This window comes from Platalea leucorodia (genome assembly GCF_965183815.1).
Source record: "Platalea leucorodia genome assembly, chromosome: 7".
Taxonomy (NCBI): domain Eukaryota; kingdom Metazoa; phylum Chordata; class Aves; order Pelecaniformes; family Threskiornithidae; genus Platalea; species Platalea leucorodia.
This window is the reverse complement of record NC_138829.1, coordinates 20,050,232-20,073,590: the sequence shown is the minus strand read 5'-3', so window position 1 is coordinate 20,073,590 and position 23,359 is coordinate 20,050,232. Positions and strand designations below refer to the sequence as shown.

The window sequence follows — 23,359 nt, the reverse complement described above, 5'->3', positions numbered from 1 at the left end:
ATAATTGGAAACACTATTGCAACAAGCCTCACTGAGAACACAGGTGCCCCCTATGACTGGGAGATACGGAAGCCAGAGAGGATTTTGTTCGGGACAAAGACCAGCTGGTCTGCAAGGTCTGAAGGTCAGTCCACCTTCCCCTGAAGCTCAGGATCTCCCAGCCTGCTGCGAGCTGGCCCAGAGCCCAGGCTGAGGGTTGTCCTGGTTTCAGCTGGGATAGAGTTAATTTTCTTCTTAGTAGCTGGTAGAGTGCTGTGTTTTGGATTTAGGATGAGAATAATGTTGATAAGACACTGATGTTTTGGTTCTTGCTGAGTAGAGTTTACACTAGTCAAGGACTTTTCAGCTTCTTGTGTTCTGCCAGGTGCATAAGAAGCTGGGAGGGAGCACAGCCAGGACAGCTGACCCAGACTGGCCCAAGGGCTATGCCATACCATATGACGTCATGCTCAGTATATAAGCTGGGGGAAGAAGAAGGAAGGAGGGGACGTTCGGAGTGATGGCGTTTGTCTTCCCAAGTAACCGTTACGCGTGATGGAGCCCTGCTTTCCTGGGGATGGCTGAGCACCTGCCTGCCGCTGGGAAGTAGTGAATGAATTCCTTGCTTTGCTTTGCTTGTGCGTGCGGCTTTTGCTTTACCTATTAAACTGTCTTCATCTCAACCCATGAGTTTTCTCACTTTTACTCTTCCGATTCTCTCCCCCATCCCACTGGGGGGGAGTGAGCGAGCAGCTGTGTGGTGCTTAGTTGCTGGCTGGGGTTAAACCACGACAGGGTCCATCGTCTAGGTCAGTTTTGTACCTCTGACGGGTAATCCATGGCCAGATAGGCCACCTCAATCACCTGGGAGGTGACACCTTGTCAGGATTTTCCACAGTCACACCATGAGCAGCAACAACAGGACACTCTTACGGTTCTGCTTTTCACTAACGTCGTGCAGAGAAAAGAAGAACTGATTCGCACTGGCCATGCTCATCTCCCAGGACGTTTCCCTATGGAAAACCAGCTTTTTATGGCACAGTTGTCACCTTCTGTTATGACCTGGGGAGAAGCCGGGTCCGTTGCAGCCATTTCCTCCAGCTCTTCGACTCAAGTGAACTGTCCCAACATGATGAGAGGCTGCCAAGCCAGTCTGCTTGGCACCTTTCCTTAGCCAAGGCTATGGCACCCATGCACAGAACTGACATTCTCAGAAGGATATTACATATGGAACAAATTGGTGACACAACTATTGGGAGTTTCACATAAACTGCAACAGCTCCATCACACTTTAAACATGTTCTCTATTCCCCAATATACATTCAAACCTTAGGTAAAAGGATGAAAGGTCCACACAGGTTTTTGTTTAAGACAGAGCTGCAATTCTTGACAATAGGCAATGCACCTTACTCAGCTAAACAAGTATTAAATAAGTATTAAATAAGTAATGAAGAACTCGTCACTGCAGAACGCCTTAAAATCACAAGAGTAACCATTATAGAAAAGCCACCCCTTCCCTACTGTTTGAAAGATTCTGAAACTATCATAACTTTTTTTTTACTCATAGAAAGTTTATTACTATTAACATGACATTAGAAACTGTCCTAAGAATGCCAGTCTTACAATAGAACTGCAAATAAGGTGACTCCCTGTAAATCTTTCTTACTAAAGGAAACAAAGGAGAGAAATCCAATAACTAATAGAGAAGTGAAGAAAATCTAAAAGAAAAAAAAAAAGAATAATTAAAAATAAATTTAAAAATCTAGCTTGAGTTCTGGAAACAAAAAAGCCTTTTCTGAATCCAACAGCAGTAAGATGTGAGACATCATGATACTATTTCTGGTTTCCCAAGCTTCATGAGTCTATGTTTTCAAATGCAGAAGTCAGATGACTTCCACTGCCATAATACCGTATGATTAACAAACGTGATGCTCCTGTCAGCCAGTGTTCATCACACAAACATTTGCTCCCGAGTCCTAATTTTCAACTGCTAAAATTTTAGTGAGCTGTTATTGAATTGCATTACACAGGCTTCCCCATCCATGCAACTGCCGCAGTTGTAACAGCGATGCTATCAATGGGACAAAGGGTGAGAAATGGACTGAACACTGCCAAGTAACCGAAGGAGAGGTGTGCCCCACGCTCTCTGCTTTTTGCTGTACCATACGGCCCGTGCACCGCGCAATGCAGGCCCTAGCTGTACAAGAGCACACCCTGGGGATAGCGAAGAAGAGGGGCGAGGAGTTGCAGAAGACCGCCTCAGAAGCACAGCACCCACGTACTTCCAAGTTTCTGCAGTCAACAATTCACAGCTCTATCAATGAGGCCACTGTAACAATTTTCACAGGGAAATACCAACAGCTAGAGAGGAATTTACAAACAAACTAACAAAAGTTTCAAAACACATCCCTAGACTTTCCTTTTCCCATGAACTGAAGTGGAAATATCTATGGTACCATTCCAAGCCATCTTTGGAATAAGGCTATATTTATCTACAGAAGGCACTGAGGAGTGGAAAAAAAAAAAAAAGCCTAAAAAGCCAAGTAATTGGGAAGACTGTTCAACAAATGGGGCTATGAATAATAACAACGAAAAGCAAGGGGCTGGTATTTGCCCAGCATCCAGAGAAACACCACAGGCTAAGGATGCTGCTTTACAGTTCTTTACTAAAGGTCTGCAAACAGGCAGCCAAAACAAAGATGCAACCAAATCTTTATGTATTTGGCAAATGGGAAACAAGACATTTGTACTGTTTTGGGGGTATGGATGAGAAAGAACTGAAAACATCTCAGCTGAGAAGGCTCAGAAGCATTTATCTAATTTTGAGAGGAATGAAGACATGGTTAGAGGGTTATTTGAGCCGTTCCTGCTGAGCACAAGGATGCTGCAGAAAGGATGCATAAAACTGTTGTGTGAAAGAGGGCGGACTCAGACTTTCTGCTCTTCTTTTTCTGTCCAGGATCTGCTGCCACCTTTCCCAATTTATCTCCCTGCCCTCCGCCGCCCTCATACTATAACGTACAAGAAAATTCCCTTCAAAAGGTAAGAGTTGATCTGTTTTGTTTTCTGAAACTATGCTCAGTGGGATACTTCCCACATCACAGAAGTCTACTGGCTAGAGAACTGATAAGAATATGTTAGAAAACAAGTCCTGGACTGGCAAACCCTGAAGTATTTATGCACTGATAGCATTAGACATCCACTCAAGCGAAAGTTCTTTTTTCTTTGCTCTTCCTACCTGGCATCAAGCACAACTGATGTTCTCTAACGTGCCAGAAAACAGAAATAAAGCAGCATAGTCCTGAAGTATAGATGCTCTCCAAATCAAGACATGTTATGGTGTCAGAGGGCGTAATTTGGAAGAACTTGTGTTCTCTGTGGTCTCTGAACTACAAAAACAGCGAAAAAAAATTACCCAAAGACTCTGCCTCAACACCACACAAAGAGAAGAAAACTCATTCTGACCCTATCCAGGAAGTAAAATATCTAGATGAATCTTGATAAAGGGGTTGTAACATGCACAGAAATTAATATTAGACTGCTCTATGGTCAGCTTCATTTCCTACTGAAAGCAAAAACAATAATACAGAATTAAATCCATGTTTCCAGACTGCAAAGGACAGCCAATTAATTTCTTTTTTAAGTCCCTTCTTGCAGGGAGACACCCTGCAGTGTCTTTCAGTGCTTCAAAGTTTTCAGTGAATGGGAAAAGGTTGTTTCACCAAGCTATGGCCACAGAAGATCATTCCTGATCTCAACTTATAAAGTGTACGGATAAAAAGAGTGCTTATACACTGTCCAAAACGATAACCTACAACATATTGACTGTGATGCAGGTTTAGCTTCAATAAATAACTGCAAAAGGGTGAAGCTTGTGACGGTAAAGCCAAAACCCACAAATATTTGAAGGAGCTGTTCCAATAACAGCAGTTTCCTAAGCAGCCGATCTACAACAGCTGTCCTTGGAGGGGAACACTTGGCTGTTTCGCATCCGTGTAACAGCTTCGAAGTTCGCCATCCTGAGTGGGCTGTATGCAAACCGCGTACTGACAGCGCGCGGCAGTGACTGCTGGAGGAGTCCTGGCTGCAGCCGTGGCTGCTGGAGGAGTCCTGGCTGCAGCCGTGCGCGGGAGGCGCAGGGGCACCGGGAGGCACGGGCGCAGCGAGGGCCCCGCCAGGCACGGCAGGAGGACTTGTACTGGTGAGATGGAAGCAGAAAGCTAGGACTAAGAGTGGTAAGACTGTACCACAGTCTCAAGACAGGTAAATGCAGTTTTTTTTAGTTCAAATCCAAATGTAAGCATGCCCAGGCCACCTCGCCTGCTGTTTACCACAGGGCTTGCAGCAATGGCAGGTCCTGGCGGCTAAAACTTTCTTCCTAAAATCCAAGTTTCATGAATTTTACACCATCTCTCTATTAATAAATTTCAAAAGTTAGACAGGGGTTCATAATCACAAAGTCCCCTTGTCCTATTCTCTACCTTGGGGTAGAGAGTAAGGGAAAACATTTTTATCAGAAACAGGTATCAAAAGACAAGACACTGGAGAAGTGATGAATGTTTAAGGAGCTCATAGCATTTTCAGGGAAGCCACCAGCAGCAGAAGGAAATAGTGGTAAGAGGCACTAAATTTGACAAAACAGAAGCCACTCCAAATTTTTCAAATCCCAGAGTAGTAAAGTTTCATAAAACGTTTGGTCACTCACGTACCTGCAGGCCCTCTGTGATCCACTGGCCCACCCCTCCACCACACGCTTCAACAAGGGAAGGGGAAAGGAAAACCAGATCACGAAGCCACACGCATTTAAATGAAATACTGTTCTAGAAAGTGCCTCTACACAAGAAGCAGAGGTGGTTTTCTGCTGACCTCTCACGGGGCCTGGTCCCTGCCAGCCGCCAGGGCTGCAGCCCCGGCCGGGAGCCCAGCAGGGCAGCGGGGCGGCTCCGCAGCACCCGCTCTGCCGACAACCGGCGGGCACCACGTACGCCGACTGCGCATCGACTCTGCTCTCCAACAACCCAAATCGCGCTGCACTGGAGTTTTTGCTACACGTTTTCCTGCAGCCCTGCAAGGCTCAAGCTCTCTCTACAGAGGGCAGCCCGGCCAAAATGCAGTGATGCCTGCCAGGAGAGACAGAGTATTTTTCTGATTAAAGTGCTTTGAAGTGCGCGGGAGAACTCCAAAGCCAAGCACAAATCTAGTTCAGGACTAACTGGTGTCTCAGCCCTTCCTAAGGCAGAACATAACCAAGCTCACCCAAGGAGCTGTTTCAATGGGAAGGAGCAAACCAACAAGGAACCCAACGAAGCCCTTATGAATAGGCAGGCCGGGGCAATGCAAGAAAGAAACCACTCTTCAGTTTCTATCTCGGGCACATTTGCAATTTCATCAGTTATAGGGCAGCTTAGGACAGATGTGTCAACATTTGCCACCGGTTTACAATTAGCAAAACACACTGGAAAAATTAAAAGCAGTGGAAAAATGCTTCACAAATCTGTAAAAGGATATAGCCAACACTCCTAGAAGGTCACCTAAATCTTCAAAAACTTCTTATGCATCTGTGAAACTAATATTTCTATTATTTTACAATTAAGAACTAGCCTGAGGGAACACATTCAGAAGAAAGAAAAATCCATTTCAAGATCTCCTCAAAGCACTACCAGAAGAGAAAATTCCTACCTACAGTTCAGTTAAGAGTCAGAAAACTGGAAATAAAACATATAGATGAAGTATCAAAGCACTGACCTACGCAGTCATTTAACAAAGTTTGTGTCTATAAATACATTTCAAGGTTGCTATTGCCAACACAATTGTAAATATTTAAAAAGAAACACATTAGACTAAAGCACCAATTTTTCCACACCAAGGAGAGTTTTTTCTTTATAATGCTGTGTATCAGCATTAGTTCACCCTTGAAATACATCGTAAATGACATAATATATGTTTCAATTAGAAAAACTACATAAAAATCCTTTTTGTTTGTTTGGTTGGTTTGGCATGAGTTTTGGATTTTAAGAATACACATCCAATCCAATTAAAATTAAATCATTTGCATTGCTATATTCTTCTTCTTCTTACAGCTTACAGATACTCTTCTTTACCTTGAATTGCAGTAGCAATTCAGACAACCGTAGTCTGAAATTCCTTCTTATGTACAAACACTGTAAGGTTGCTTTTTCCCCCGAAATGATGGTCTTCTAGACATGGAGCCCAATGTAATCCCAACTTCCCGGTCTGAGTCACCCGTCTAATCTCAAACGGTACTAGGATAACGCTGACTCAGCCATCCAAATATGTGGGTTCACACTGTAGAACTCCTTCATAAAAGGCCCTCCCTATTATGTTTATGCAGGATGCTCTAGCAAAGTTGTGAAGCTACATTATCTGATGTCACCAACCCTGCTCAGAAAAGGAGAATTTGTCTGTTCAGTGATCATCTTGCTTGGGATATTTTTACAGTACATTCCTCCACTCTGTGCTCAATTCACCCCTAAGCTGCTTATGCAGATACTAAACAGAACATGTGATTCATTTGTGTATCCTTATTCTTTTAAAACATCTGATGAAGACAAGCAATAGGTCAATTTGCCCCTGTGGAATTGCACCAACTGATCCTTATAAACCTTGTAATTCCTCCGATTAATCCCGTTCCTAAAGGCAGGAGTAATATTGGTGAATTATCTGGTTCCAGACATATTTCATTAATATCCAGCGATACAGTTTCTCTTAGTTGTGGGCTTGAGTTATGCAAGATGCATGGACAACAAAACCTCTGCCACCCAAGGATTTTTTCTAGACATATTATCTTCACCATCAGAGAAATTTCCCTCGGAATCTGTTACTATGACGATGTATTACTCTGGAGATCTGACGATGGCGAAGTGGATTTACATTTTCTACCCGTTACCGAAGTCTTTGTACACATGAGAAAGCAATCACGTACGTATGGGATTACCGTTTTTCCAAATGCACAGGGAATGTTCGACTCCTTGTGAATCTACCAGAAATACATTCGAAAAAATTATTTCACCATGTAACTGCCAATGCATATTTAAATTAATTCAACAGTCACTGATGGCCTAGACCAGCCTTGTGTTGATGTTTTGCCAGTCATTAGTAAATGAATAAATAAATATTTTAGAAGACGATGGGAAGATTAAGTTTTATTTGACAGTGGGACTGCTGAAAGATATCCAGCTAAAAATAACAGCGAGACCACAGTCTCTTTATACAAAACCCAGCCTCCTTTGGGCCTCTATTTGCGAGGCACTTGCTCCTGCAGCCACGCAAGCTCTCTGTTTTATGATGCAGTCATTACAAGGAAGACTCGAAAGCACTTGGCAGCACAAGCAGTGTGGCAGCAGCTCCGACATCCCACGGTTTCCAAGGAGAGGAAGTTTCCCTTTCAGTTTTGGGACTCGTTTGCGGGTGTTTCGGTAGCACCCTCCCTCTCCCTCGCTCAGAAGACAGCTTTGCCATTTCCCCAGCTACATCTGGGCACCGGCGAAAGCAGGCAGTCTCTCAAAACACTTCCTTAAATCCCACGCTGTTTGGCACGTGCCAGTACGCCTCTCCTCTCCCACACATGGCAAGAGGCGATGAGGTTCTGGCCACCCGCCCCGTTAGAAGAGGGCAGCGCGACTTCTGAGGCCTGCGGCTCCGCAGGCACCTGTGGCCGCACAGGGAGCCCCGACCGGGGCGTCTCTGTGGGCTCATCCCTGCAAGGACAGCTCGCCCCTTCAGCCCGACCCGGCAAGGCTACCTGGGAGCTCCCGCAGGCGGCATCTGCCAGCAAATCCACAGCGGTTCTGGCAAACCCGACCCGTTCAGTCAACAGTCACTTCAAGCATAAAAAAAAAAAAATCAGAGATCCTCCTGCTTTCAGCTGCGTGTGTTTGCTGGGTTTTTTTGCTTGCGGGGATTAGAAGGGATCAAAATCCCTCCGTTTCTATTTCAGCTGCGCATTACACTTTTACTTGATACAAGAATCTCGGAATAAATCTGTATGGGCGTAATGAAAATACTTGTACAAAGGCAACAGAAATGATAAAGCGAGGCTCTGGAAACAAGCCTTGTTCAAACACACAAATTACAACTTTGATGCCATTATTCAAATTATTTTTCTGTCCCTCTGCGAAGCGCAGCAGCGGTGGGATCGCTGGGAGCAGGGGGAAAGTAGAAGTGAAAAAATCCCTTCTGAAGGTGACACTAGGGAGGATATTTTTCTCGCGCTCCACGCGAAACGCAGGACAGAGCGGCCGGTGCTGCAGCTGCGCCGCCGGTGCTGCGCGGCTTCGGCAGAGCCCCCGCGCCTCCCGCCGCAGCCCCGCGTTTCCAAGCTGGGAACAAGGCCCCCGCGCCCCCGCCAAGCCCGGCGCGGGATCCCCACTTCCAGAAAAGTTTGGGAGCGCTGCCGGTGCTGGGCAGGATCACCCGTTACCACGGCAACGGCGCGCGGCTCAGCCCCAGCGGCCGGTCCTTTCGCCAGGCAGCGCAGCGCGCGGCCCCGTGATGCAACGGCACCCGCCGGGGCTACGCGTTGCCAGGGAGACGCCCGCGTTGCTATGGCGACCATCACGCTCATCGGGCGGCAAGGGCGGGCGGCGGCAGCGGCCTCGGCCTCTCCCGCGCCAGCCCCACGTCCCCGGCCCCATCCTCATCCTCGCCCCCCGGCCCTTCCCGCCACGCCTCAACACGGCCGCTGACACTGCTCCGGACAAAAAAAAATAGTGCCCCAAACCCCCCCGAGAGCCACGACAGTCACTGCTTGGTCCTGGCGACGCTGCTGAGCCCTGCTACGGCTGGTTAGAGACACCTTCCCGATTTTGTGGGGTGCGGTACAGCGCCGGCCACGACCCGCGTTCCTGACCCCGCATCGGGAAAAAGTGAAGAAAACGATTTCCTTATTAGCAGCGAGGAGAAAGCAGTTGTGTGAAAACCTGGTGGTTGCTTTCCGGCCTGGCGGATGGCAGCCATAGATTACCTCTCTTCCTTTGCTAACGTTAGTCATAAGCAACGGCCAGATCAAAAACAAATGCAAAACAAATGAAAAAAACCCGTCCCACACCTATTTCGCTGAAGCGAGGCAGAAAAATGGCTGCTGCTCCCCCCCGCGCCCCTCCGGGGCACCCTGGAGGGCAGGCGCTGGCGCGGGGAGCGCGTAACTACAACAAGGGCTGCGTCAGCCACCCGGGCGCGGGGCTCGCCTGGAGACCTGATGCTTGCACAGGCAACGCGGGCCCCACAGCACGCTTCGGGGAAAAACCGAGCCCGTCGCCTCCGAGCCAGGGTACTGTGCTTCCACCTGCTGCAAAGGGGATGAGCGGACACTTCGGAGCTCTCCGGTTGCTTATATGCATTTTATTTAACTTCAGGCGTTCTGCAGAAGGCTCAGCGGCTCACGCGGGAGCAGGACGGCAAGCTCCCCTCGGGGGACGGGCAGGTAAGGCGTCCCGGACGCGCGCCGAGCGAGGCCAGGCTGCCGCCCGCGCTCCCGGGCTTCCTTCGCTAGCACATTTCCAAACTGCATCGCTTAATTACATTTAACGTCTTACCCAAGATTCATACGCAACGCTGGATGAAAACATTTAGAGTTGTAAAATGCATCTAGTTCTTACCTTTGATATGCCTGAGGAGATGTGGGAGGTGTATTGAACACATGCGAATATGGGTGATAGGGTGTCTTTTTCAAAGCCTGAATAAGATTTTGTCTATATTCTGGGTCTATACACCACAAGGACCCCTTTCCAATACTCTGCAAAGAAAAAAGAATTAAAAAAAAAATCAAATATTTGATCTAATGGCATAGCCTTATTTATTTAGCAGTATTTGTCAGGAAAAGCAGTGGGTTTGGGTTTTTTGTCTGACAGAAGTGAACGTAGTTTGCTTGCCAGAGATTATTGCTCCATTAATAACATATTGCAACTGTATGACTTAAATCACGCTTCCGGGGGGGGAAAAGTAAGAATGAATGTTTGGTTGCTTTTCCCCCCCCTTCTCTTGTTACTAGTTAATACGATTTAATACTACCTGGCAATTTCCCCATCACCCCTTATTGGAAAAATAAGAAGCTACAGTTACTGTTAAATGGAAACTTTGAAGAAAAGTAGATTCTTTTTTCAAAGTGATTTTCTTGTCCTTTTGCTGTTATACTAACAAGAAACGGGGCTAAAAAGGAGGGGTTTAAACACCCTAGTAACTGTTTTAAAAATAAAAGGACTTAATCCTTCAACCACATGACATCAGTGCCATTATACTACAAGAGGAAATTAATCACCTTTTCTCCCCTAACAGGGGAAAAAAATACCCAAAAAACCCAAAACAAAAAAAAAAGCCCACAGTATAATCAGAGTTTAAACCATTTAAGGGTGTTGTGAAATTGTGATCTGTTAAAACAACAGTTACTGTAATTACCCTTTCTGGACACACGGAGCAACTCAAGCAGTCAATCTGTAATGCGAAGACTACACTAAAATTCAGTATTTACTCTGCAGTTACGAGCAGTGCAATTTCAGTTCTTGTCTCAATCCCATCAGAGGTCAGGGTGCAGATATTTTGAATTGTTTTGTGCGAGTTCTCAAACAAACAGGAAAACAACTTTCCCTCGGCTCCACTAGGAAAGCATACAAAATGATAGTTCAGGAGCAGCCTTGGTCTGCTCGAGCACACGTAAAAACAAACAGCAATCCTAATTATTGACTGAACTCCTCTGGCAGGCTTTCAAGGCATTATGATAAGGTTTTTGGTAAATGTTGACGTCTTCTGGGACAGGCAGGGGAGGCTGTGCTACCGCCTCTAGCCGCTTCTCAACTCAGGACCATTCCTTTTCTCAACTCCAACTTCTATCAGTGGAGCGAGGCTCTCTGTTTCATGCGTCAAGGAACACACACACACACAAAAAAAAAAAATCACACCAAAAGTGGGATATTATTTTCTAAAGCCACAAGGGAGACCAAAACCAGACACTTGTTTCCTTTCAAAAACTTGTCATCTTTGTGGAGCCCTACCAACTCCTAAGCGTCCCTGTGCCTCACAGACAGCTTTAGGATACACCGTGCAGAGTGCTTACAGACCTCCTTCTGAGCTCACAGACAGCAAATCTGCACTAAATTCTCCCCCCCAAAACCAGAAAAATTAAAAAGAAAAATCTTCCCCAACATCACTGGATGGCTGTCTGGGAGCTTTTAGCAAGCTCACAGCACCGCATGAGACTTGGCTTGAAAGAAAAGGAGAGGAGCTGGCACAACCCGCAGGAGCTGCGACCGCTTTCTTGCGGAAACAAGCACATCTGCTGGAGGGGATGAAGAAGGAACCATCTTCTGCGTGCTGCCCTGGTAGCACGGGGAGCGTGCGGTCAAGCCTCTCCGGGATGGCAGGGTTCAAGCCCGTCTCTCCCCTTGCTTCCCAAGGGCACCCTGCCAGAAGGCCACTGAACAGTCTGATGGGAGAAATCCTCCAGCTCTCAAGGTGAAGCGGGGCCCTTGCACGGCCAAAAAGCCCAACATTCAAGGGGCCAGAAAGAGAGAGCAAGCAAGACTCTGGGGCTTTCGTCTTGGTAAGCACTACAGCAGATGACTGAAAGATCCACTGCTGGTGTCAGTGGTGGAAGCTGCGCGCCACATATCTCAAACCAGTTTGCAAATAGAAGACTTATGTTTAGCCCTCTTTTTAAACATGGGACAATGAGCCAGAGACTTGACACAATCAGCCTAGTGAGTGACTTTTTAGGCAAAGGACAGAGTCAAAAATAGAATCCAAACCTCTCAAATTCCACTTCCATGCTCCATCCAAGAGCCAGAGCAAGAAGAACATAAAATTTCCTTTTAAGCAAGCAACGTGCAAAACTAGGAACGTTTTTCAGGAGAAAACCTTTGCTGGATTCCTTACTTCTTACAGCATGGGATAAGCTTAAAAAAAAAAGCTACACTTAAATACCATCTACCTTATTTGTACTTGCTGGAACACAACATATTGTTTCCAAACTTCTCTGTTTTTTTCATTTACTTCCAAGACAGACTTGTCATCTACCTGGAAGAGATCGCCCCCCAAAACCCATCGGAGTTAGTTCAAGTTGAGGGCCTTACAAGATGAAGTCACTACTGAAGAGTAACTTCAAAACCTTTCATTACTGTTAAGCTAAATTTGTTTGGCTTTTGCATATTCTTGCAAAAGCCAAAAATAATCTCACTGAAAAGCAGAAACTCGCTCACACAAAAAGTATTGAGAAGAATTATACTCCTTGTTAACAGAAACACTGGGAAGGCAGATTTGCTATATTTTCACTGCAACTGAGCTGACTTATAATTTAGAAGCAAAAACAAATGCAATTTAAGGCAAAGCTCTCCAACCATGCAAAGTTCCTTTTTTAAGATAGTTACTTTTGTTTTTCTACAATCACACAAGAGAGCAGAAATAAAAAGAAAACTGAAGTGTCATCTGGTTAAGAATCCTTCTTGACTGTCGGAGGCGTGAAGAGCTTCGTTAACTGTCTGTTTAGATGTGTCATTAGTCTTCCCATATACAGAGCAATCACGGGAAAGGAAATCATTGGAACTCAGACCCATCGGTTAGCGATTAATTTCCATCTTATGACACTTGGCGTGCTGCTTCACTACCTCCTCCAAGCCAAAAGTCAATAGTGGCTCCAATCAAAAACCAGCAAGGAAGGGGGGGAAAAAAAAAAAAATCCCTGGGTTACATTTGTCTCCCAGGCAACAAGTGACTGAGGAGTGGATAACAGCCCCTGATCCTCTCGGCACTGGAGTGCTCTCAGACCCCCCACGCCACCGCCTCCTCCCCGGGCCAGGCGCAGCCACCTCCCTCCCTCGCTCCTGCTGAGCCAGGTTACTGCTTCTGCATCCGTGCTTAAGGTTATTTGAAAAAAGGGGAGCGTTACTACAAGTCCCCTTCACCTTGTCCAAAAGCAGACTCTAGCTGCAGGTAAGCTATTTCAGAGGTACTCACGGGGAGAGAAAGCAACATGTAGAAGTTACCCCATAAAAGTTTATGACCAAATACTTTTTCTTTAAAAAATTCCTGATCATCTTTTCTATTAAGAAATTGTTATGCCTTTTTCTGTCACTTAATATATAAGTAGATTGTATCGGGATAGTATGTACTAAAACCCAACTTATTAATTCATTTACTCTCTCTCATATCTCAAATATACAAATCTGATTTCCCCCCAACAACTAAAACCAGTGCATTGCCAGGAAAAGGTACACAATACACTCAGTGTCTGATTGTTTTTTCTCCCAATGGACTGCATATAAAAGTTTTAAAAATCCTACTTTACACAATCTGTTAGGATCCAAACAAAAACACCTGGTCACCTTTCAGTAGAATTGAAAACAAGTTTGAAATTTAAAAATAAAAGAATTAAAATGCTGCCTGTCAGCTCTTTCAGTTGTTATAGTTGGGGATAACAGCATTATTCACTATTAAAACGCTTTGTTATAAAGATTTTGCTTCCATATACCTCGCAATTAACTGCCTGGCCTTACATGTCACCTATCGTCTGCCCCAAGCTCAATAAAAAAAAAAAAAAAAAAAAAAAAAAAAAATTGTGCATTGAGCTCTTTCCAAGACCAATGGCTGGGAAAAAATACATACTGTGTCTATATAAAAATTCCAGCACATGTTTATTTGAGAAATTTTGTTCCCTGGTTATTTTAGCACAGACTTGAAATGTGTTAGGAACGCAACTTTTTTCCAGGGTTGCTCTTTTCATTGCCATACAAACAGTCTGCCCAAAATAAAGCTTTGGGAAGAGAGCAGATACAGGAACCACAAAACATGCGGGCTCAGAGGGGTGCTGGCAATTTCAAATTGTACCTTCTGAAGCTTTAGTTACAGATCCGCTTCGAATCTGCAGGGGACTGCGCTGAAACCAGGGAGGAGCAGCTCCAGGCGCCCACATCTCTCCCAGCAGCATCACCACCAAGAGGGTCCCTAAGGGAACCTTCCCCAAAAGGGATGTAGTGGATGGAGAGCTCTGAGCTGCTGCTGCTGCTTCCCTGGTCCTTGCTGCGCTGTTTTCCTCTTGCATGTGCCCGGCCCTTCTTCCACAAGCCCATTTCAGTGATTCTCCTCGAAGAAAACTACTTTGCTGGCACAATTTTATGTCACTTAAACTCATTAAGCTGGCTCACATGAAGGGTCTGATGAGCACCCACGGCTGCTGCAAAGCAGCATGGATGTGGGGAGCCAGGGAGGGGAACAGGAGCTCTCCCCTTCTGCAGCAGGAGCTGTGGTGACCGCCCAATGCACTTCTTGGAACAGCACACTGAGAAAGCAAAACCAGGACTCTGGCTGGACACGAAGCAGCTCGGAAGAGGAACGGGAAAAATGGCATGACAGAGAGCAGGCATACATGGGAGAGCTGGGGTGAGCTGGCAGCGAGGCTGGCAGACATGGCCCTGAGGGAAAGACCAGGAGAGCCGCGCAGCCGAGACCAGAGACATCGAGATGCCGGGCACGGATGCATGGGGACCGGGGAAGCCGGGTAGGCTGGGAGGAGAGGAACGGGAACAAGAGACCCACGAGTGTGTGAGTGACCGCACAGCTCTGCACAGGCACCCAGGCTACGCCAGCAAGCTGAGAGTGATTAAACTCTTTGAGTTAAGGACCTTGCTGCTTTAAACAAGCGAACAAAACCAAAACCAAGCCAACAACTCCCCACTGAGTAGATCTGTCCTTTTTCTTCTCCAGTACCAAACCAGAAGGGGATGAGTGGCTGTGGCTAGACTCTCCTGAACTCAAATTGTCAGCAACATGAATTAGGCATACGGCAGCTACCCAGGCTGAAGTGGTGTAGGTGTACACCGTCTTTGAGAACTATGCCATGTTGGTTACAGGGGTGCTCCAGGAACTGTAAAAACAAGCAGAAAAAGCAAAAATTTCCTATTACTCGAAAAAAGGGCATTTCCAACTAGCATCTGCAGTTGCAAGCTATCAAATCTTGAAATCACAGCATTGTGACTTATCAGGCCCAGCCTAGCTCAGTGTAAGTTGTTGCAGTCGTTAACACAGGACCTGTGAATAACACTAATGACACTTTCTGCAGTGATGAGGAACCTTTTGGTATCAGTATTCACCATTACTGATCTCAGGGTTTGCTCTCAGCATGGATGAAACCTACCATTGCTACAGCGAATGACCTCTTTGCAAGTAATAGTGGAGAGATTACTGGGTATCAAAGTTTCTTACTCTAAAGAAATATTTATCCTGAGCTCCTTGCACCCAGTTACCCTGCAACAGCAGCCTTGAAGCAAACCCTTCACGTGGATTTGCCAACAAGTTTATCCACGGGAATGCTGTACAGCTTATACAGGTGTCCAAGTATGCCATGTGAGCACAGAAGTGTTTCTCTAGCATCAAGCTTTAGTGAACCAGTTTTTGAAATGCAAATTTCGAAAAAAGAATTGGATGATAGAAATATCGATGATGTCACCACAGAATTTACAACAACTGCCTGAGTAACTACAGCCAGGACCAGAATATGAAAAAATAATCATTTTAGACCAGAACAGATTTCTGTGCATAAGGTATGAGAGAGAACAACAAACCCCCAAAGAGCACCCCATAAGCAGAGCCACAGGCACAGGTCCTATGCCCTTGTCTACCTACCCCAAGCAGAGCAAAGAAACAGTGGGTAACATCTCACAGCACAGGAGCAACTGCATGGACAGTTTGGGTTTTACGCAAACAAAGGCATTCATAGGCTTTTAAGCCATTTTTTATCTCCGCACCCGCCTTCATGAGCACAGAGAAGTCAGAAATGTCTGCTAGTGTGTGACCTAGACACCCAGCAAGCCCGAGCTGCCGCCAAAGACTACCAACCCAAGGCATGTCCCCAGAGCCCAGGCTCCTGATCCCACAAGGGGCACTTCAACACCGGGTCTGGAGTGGTTCTCTATTGTTATTTCAGTCACGGTGACGCACTGCCAGATGACACCACGGGCACAGCTGGTCCACTGCTCCTCCAGCACAGCAGCACCTGTATGTCCATTAATACAGTAAGCTCGCATAATACTATTGCCTACAGCCTGCAGTGGATCTGCTACACCACATTAGCTTCCCACTGCTCTCATCACAAAATGACTCCTCCAACAGGCTCAGGAGGTGTTGCATTATGTCACCCAACTCCGAGAGTCACATTTAGCCTGTTAAATATCTGCTTGTTGAGTTTATACGCAAACCACCCTATAAAGCTATTAGGCTGCCATACGGAAATCCTGCAAGCAACTGAAGAAAACAGTGTCGTTAACTGCCCTTAAACAATGCCTAGCTCCTATATAAAGTAGTAGTATGCTGTTTCATGCTAGTGCCTAGCAACCCCAGCCGTTCTCCAAAGCCTCCCCAGGCTAGGTGAAGTCCGGGCACTGAAGAAGAGAGGCTGTGACACTGCTAGGGAGGAACAAAGTGCGAGATCAAACAGACGCAGGGAGACTGGGCTGGGAAGGCAGGAGAGCCCAGAAGACAAGCCTGTCAGCATGACGGGCTGTCACACGGCATACTTGAGGGAGATTAGGTAGCGAGTAGCATTAACGATGCTGTTTCAGCCTATAGAATTCCTGTGTATACATGGAAAGCGTAATTACCCTTACTCTATTGAAAAGAAAATTGAGGAGACACAGAAACAAAAGAATAAAAAAAAGAAGTTAAGTGCTCAAGGTCACCTATAAAGTCAATGGCAAAAGAAAAAAGAAAAAAAATCCCAGAGACTCCAGACGGATAGCCCATTTAGTGGGATGTGCTAATTTCATGTCAGAGGGACACTCATTTAAATACCCACTGGTCATCCAATACCCTTCATGTTATCTAGATTATAAAACAGGAGAAAAAAATACAAATTGCCTTTTCTTACAAATACATAGTTATGTCGTATATGAAAACCTAGTGACAATTTTAAAACACAACCATTCACCCCACAGATATTCAAAAAATTATCCACTTATATCTGTGCTAAAGGTTTGCAGGTCATTTTTTGTCTACTACTGTATTAATGATGAAATAAGCCAGTCAGTGAATTTCCAGGGGAAGGGGTTAACAGCTAGTTGAGACGGGTGGGAGGGAGTAGGTTGCACTAAATCCATTAGTAGTGACAAATAAAAATAGAAATAAGGAAGACCTGACAAAAAGCTAATGGATTTGCACCATTTTCCCCTATAACTGTTTATTTAATATAGGGTTTTTCCTTGCTTAGTATTTAATATTGGTTCACACGATGAATTGGCAGGGAAAAACAGGCACTTTGATAAATGGTTTGAGAGGCTGCCTGGACATGGGGTTTCCAAGTGTCCCTGTGCTCTTTAGGGAAACAAAGCTGTGCCCTGCTCCACAGCCTCAACAGATCCCCGGCACCTGCACCAGGCACATGCTGAAGAAAAAACATCCTCCTGCAACAGAGACTTCATCGTTACCGCACATCTATCAAAACACAAGTTATTTCTGCCACTTACACACACATACTTTACTCTGCTTGTGTCCCATTTCTACACTAAGTAGGTACTTATTTTTTAGTATCATTTCTCTTTCCCTCTCCTCTTTCTCATGGCTGAATGAAACCCCAGAAAGCAAAACAAAACATGCCCCCATGCCGCAAACATCCTCCAAAATGAGGCAACTTCTTGACTGCATTTGAAGCCTTCACCTTGCTCACACAGTGCAAACCAACACAAACTCACCAGGGCAGGGTCTGACTTCAGGAGCCTCAACAGCCCCAAACGTCACAAGCCCAAAATTCACGGGCTCCAAAAAACCTGGGACTTCACCGTGACTTGGTACCCTTCCAAGCAGCCTACACTAGTCCACCTTCTTCCCACATGCCAGGTACTGTCACAAGACTCTGGAGAAACGCTTCCTAAATTAGTCAGTAAGATCAATGGCTCTGCAATGAAGGCAAAGCCCGGCAGGACCAGTTTAGCTCCAGGAGCAAACCAGCCTCCTGCAGGGAGGTCAAAACCCAGCTGCTCCAGCAAGCACACTCCCTCTTAGACACCGAGCACCCTGGTGAGAGTAAACCGGCAGCACCTGCAGGAGAGGGCTTTGCTCACCTGGTGGGATTTGGTATCTTGTTTTTATTGTAATACAAAACAAGCAAGAAACCCCACCTGAGAACCACACCATTGAGACCCACACATGGCCAGACAGGGAGCAGCAAGCCCCCGCCGGGCCCGGCTGAGGAGGAACAGCACCACCACCTTCGGCACTAACCTCTTCCCGCACCTTCTGGAGAGCCGGCCACAGAACCCTTCCCAGGAGAGGCAGAAACACACCTCGACTGCACCACAGCCTTCCAGCACAGGGAGGCTCTGACCTCAGGGCTGCAAGGCAATTACATACGCAGGCAGAGACGGGGAGCGGGCTGCTAAGCCACCTGCCTGCCAGCCTCCACCCACTACCATGTCGCAGGTCGCTAAAAAGCACCCTCTCCTGATCCTAGCTGTAACTTTGGTCTCCTCTGGCAGCTGCCCCACAGCCCACCTGTACACAAGAGCGTAAAGGCTCTTCCCGCTGCAGCGGGCGAGATGCCCCAGCCCACCGGTTGGCAGGAGACAGCCAGGGCTACAGCATTACCGCAAGCACAGCGGACACCGTGGTGTGTGGGTTAAGTGCAGTGTGTCCTCCCACCCTGGCCACACAGGCAGCAAGCCCAGTCCCCTTGCCCACCCGGCAGGCATAGGGCACCAGCCTGCGCCCGGCCCAAGGGGACGAGCACCCTACCAGCAAAGGTCGGGGAGGGGAAGCAGGTGAGAAATTGTCCTCCGCAGAAGGATGCGGTGGCAGGGGGAGGAAGAAAGTTACATTGCCAGGTCTCATCCAAGTCATCCTCAAGGTGGAGTAAGTTAAAAGGAACAATACGGGAACTTCTCATTGTGGGAGCAATTAATTCGGATGTGCTTACATTTCCTCCTGTTTTTATTTTAAGTCCACTGTAAGAAGCACAGGCTTATAAAAACAGTAAGAAGAGATGAAGTTGCTTAGCCTTCAAAGTTTTATTCACAGTCAGATTCATTAAAACTGTAAGAAGACTCCCTATTTTTTTCTTCCACACAGCATCTCAAAAATAGATTTGACAATTTTAACTTTTTTTTTTCTTGCCTTGGGTTTTTTAGGTGCCTGTGTTCTTACAAGCATGGCTACATGGGTTGCAACTGGTAAAACAGTAAAAGCAGCAGATGCAACAAAGCTTGGCATGAGGAACTTCTCCAGCATGAGCCACTCAATCAGGCATATTTTAGAGTGGATAATTAATACTACATTTCAGCTTCCCTGAGCACCTCCACCCGTAAAACAGATTTGAAAGTATGCACATAGTTTATTAAACATGGCAAAGTGATTACATTAGAGAAATAAGACGCAGACTCACTGGTGTGCGTGGATTTAAAGCAAAAAAATGAATATTTAAATCTAGATTTTTCTTCCAAGGAAGCTAGCAAGTCCCTGATCAAAACGTACAGCTTGGCAAGAATAGGATTCACAGATTTCTTCATGTTATTTCCCGGGCAGACTAGTTCTGCATTAGCAGAGCATTAATCAAAGTCTAAATACTTAAGGATCCCGACTTAATATAGATTCTTCCTCTGTCCACCTCATTTTTCCAGACACGATTCCAAATCCCACAGTGATTTTGCTATTTCATACAAAAAGCAAAGGAAAAGCGGGTTTCCTCAAATCCACAGAAGAGAATCAAAAGGCACGTGACGGAGGCAGCAGCAGCGAGCCAGCCTGCAAACTCACTGAAACAAACCCAACAGAAATAGAAATGCCACTCTTCAGGGCGCTCTTTCGGCTAAGCCGGTAGCAAACAGGATGTGAGCACCCGTCGCTGTGCGCAGAGAAGAGGTTATTCAGCATAGCAAGTTCAGGCACAGACCGGCTCTTTTACCCGGTAAGGAAAAAGTGGGAGGAAGGGGGGTGGAAAAAAAAAGCTTTCAACCCACACACCGCAGCCCTGCCTACTTGGGTTTTCCCTGGTCTCTTTTTAACTCGCAATTATCTCTCAAGCAGTCATTTTCAAGTGCGATGTTCACAGGCAGCCCCCACGAAATAGGGCTGCACGGGAAGCCTGCGCGTGCTTCAAGTGTGCCCGGAGGAGCAGGAGGAGAAACGACAGGCTCCTCGGGAAAATGAGACCATGGACAACCTCAGCAGCACCAGCAGCCCTGAGAAGAGAGACTGCGGCACTTGTCAAAAGACACACCATCCACAGAAAAGAAGGATTTCTGCTTGGTTTGAACATGAGAACAAGAAGAAAAACAGAGTTTGGAACAGGGGAGGGGAAAAAGAGGAGACCTATAAACCTCTGGAAATTAGAAAAGCTGTATCAACTTCTACATTGGGCTAACTCATCACCTTCACCCTCCCACTCCTCAGTGTTTACTAGCAAGCCATTACTCATTCTGATCATTGTATACAAAAAAGGCTGCTGATCGATATTGCACAAGGGTGATTAGTGCTCAGTGATTAAACATCAGCATATGAATTTATCTGACTTAACATGCCTGAAGTGGAAGGAAACAGGGAGAAACAATTTCTGAGCAGACTCCAGTAACGAAAATTGACAACTTGCCCAACATCAGATGTTGATGTTGTGAAGAGTTCAGAAGTAACAAGGAGGAGAAGATGTATGATACTCTCAGAAGGACGGAAAATTGTTTTCCTCCAAATTATTCATGATCAAATATGCCTTTGAACAGATCTACCATCTAAAGGAAAAGAAAATCTCATTTAGGGATGCCAAAGCAAGGCTATTTTGATGACGCAGGTGTCATGCAAACAGGCCTGCTGTGACCTGAGTCACCGCTCCAGGTCTCCTGTGATCTTTTTCTCTATCGGTTTCACACAGGAAGACTTCACATTTGACACACCAAAAATAGCAGATGGCTTACATATGAAAATCTTGCTTCAAAAAAGGTTGCAACTTTTTTCTTTTCCGAAATGCAAATGCACTTTCAGCACAGCGCAACGATGACTGAAAGCACTTGCCCCTGCCATGCGTTCCTCAGACAGACGTTTATGAACGGTTCCATTTCTAGATGATGCAAGTAAGAAAAGAGAGAGCTGAGAGGGGAAAAAACACAAAAATAGCAATCGGAAATGAATACCTGAATGTGAAAAGCAACCAAAAATAACGTACAAACTGCCTTACAGAGAAAAATGCCTAGCTAGAAAATGAGGTCCAAACTGCTGAAGGCCCTATCCAAAGACTGAGCAAAAAGGAAGGGGCACCTTATAATTGACTCCATTCATCCTACTGATGATGAAAAAATTTGACAGCAGCGATCTTACCTTTCAGAGCTGCATAATGTACCAAATCCTGCTGAAAAACAGTCACCAGCCCTTGAGCGTGCCGGTGGTGTGAAAATCCACCATCGCCTGCCCCACAAAAGGAAGCCAGGTATCCCAGCTCCAAAGCGCCAGGGCGGGGAAAAGGGCTGCCATCCTCCCAAGGGCCCTTCTTCTCTTCATAGTCGCACCCAGTGACCACAAGTGCTGACATCTGCACTGTACAGAAGAGGATTTCTGTAATTGCTGTGTTTTCCTTGCAAAAGACTCTCCAGGGCAATACTAAACACACCACCACCAAAAGAGTTTGAAATAAACTTGACAGATTACAGCTTTATTGTAACCTCCAGAATCTGGCTTTAATATTGCCAATTCCTAGCACTTTTAGCAAGTTGGGATTCTAGGTGTTTCTATTAGAAAGTCATGAGATGGTGCAAAATCATGGGGGGCTGGGTGGGGACCAAACCAAAACGCTTCCAGCTGTCTTCACTTCTGTAAAAGAGCCTGTAAAAGACCTTAAAAGGCTCTAAAATAAGGCGCACATCCCCTCCCCCATTATTTTAAGTGACACCATGACTTTTAAGCCAATTTAATAACTCCTGAGGCCAAAATCTCTATATAAATACCCGCCCACACCATCCTTATCATATCCACCCGTATTATTACACCCCCTCCCCCCAGATGCTAACATTAGTTGGTGTAACTTAAAAGGCATGCAACACAAACACAAAGAATTTATTTGGGCAATTACAGAACTCCCTCCCTTTCCAAACAAAAGCATGTCCCTGTACACAGTGCAAGAAGGCCGAGGCTACGTGTGGCGTGGACTGAAAAGCCATTTCAACCAGCTCTGGAACCATTTTATTGTTTAGCCTGATGCCAAACAACAGGAATCAACAGAGAGTCAAAACAGGAAAAAAAAAAAAGAGTTTACTGATGAAGCAAATTCTTCCCCTTTTTAATGCATATCTAAATTAAAGATTCAGAGTGCAAATCCAACAAGTTTGTGAACCCTGTTTTATAAACTGCAAGGGAAATAAATCGAAGTTGATATGGCACACAAGTGGATAATTCCACCATAATTAAGACACGGACTCTTGTCCCGTCAGCTCAAGCCCAGCCAAACGCATTTTTGGCATACTAGACACTGGAGGGTGAGTGGGACTCGAGTGCTGGTGAAGGAGCAGATGGTAATTAGCAAAAGTGGTTAGATCATAAGCATGTTTACTTTGCTAAAATAACACCAGTATTGTAGCTGGGGGGGTGGGGGCATTTTCCTATTTTTTTCCTAGTCAGCAGAAAAACAGGATGAGAAAGCAGGATCTTCCCTACAATTTCAATACTACAAATTAAAATCAAAGCTTTCTAAATGAAGATTTTATATTTCTTCTCAAACCAGAATGACAGAAAAGCTTGTCTCTTAATAGAAAGGGTCATAATTACATTTCTGCTTTTCCAAATTCAAAATTACTCAGCTCTAAAAGCCAACAGCAAATGAGACATCAAAGCAGACTTGCTAAGCCAAGAACAGGGAACTTTATTCCTCGGAACAAAAGCAGCGTTGCGCAAAAGGCAGTGATGTCTTACAGGTGTTTTAGCAAAACCTGAAAGTACAAAAAAATAGTCCAAGTGGAGGTGTTTTACTAAATTTTAAGTGCTGGTTTGTTTTGGAAAAAACAAGAGAGACTGTTCAGGTTAGTTAGGCTCTTAATTTAGAGTGATCTGTTGAGACTAATCGGTAACAAGTTGTGGCAACAAAATACATCTGTCCCAAGGAAATTTTGCAGATACGTACCACTATGACAGCATCTTGTTTTCCTAGTGCAGAGATGCAAGTAGATAGAAAGCTTTGTGTGAGAACCCAAATCCATATTGCTTTTTGTTCCCATTTTACCTTAAAAGTTCTTGGATGATCTAAAAACCAATATGACTATGTAATGCTTTTTATATATAAAATATATTAGTATACACACACACACACATAAAGAGATACAAAAATAAATTAATTTAAGCAGAAAAGGAGGTACAGCCTGAACAATAAAATCCTATTTGTCTCAATAGCTGGGAGTTAGCACCGTACTGAGTCTTC

At 45.5% G+C, this 23,359-nt stretch overlaps 1 protein-coding gene across 11 annotated transcripts in view; it reads right to left on the bottom strand.

Moving 5' to 3' along the window:
- Positions 1 to 23,359, bottom strand: part of FOXN3 (forkhead box N3) — a 213,744-nt gene that overhangs the window by 101,229 nt on the left and 89,156 nt on the right. For 10 of the 11 annotated variants that reach the window (XM_082317905.1, XM_082317909.1, XM_082317911.1 and 7 more), the window contains one exon: positions 9,597 to 9,733. The exons of the other annotated variant lie outside the window; for it this stretch is intronic. In XM_082317905.1, coding sequence (XP_082174031.1) covers positions 9,597 to 9,733 — 137 coding nt within the window. The remainder of the gene's footprint in view (positions 1 to 9,596; positions 9,734 to 23,359) is intronic. 11 annotated transcript variants of the gene reach the window in all.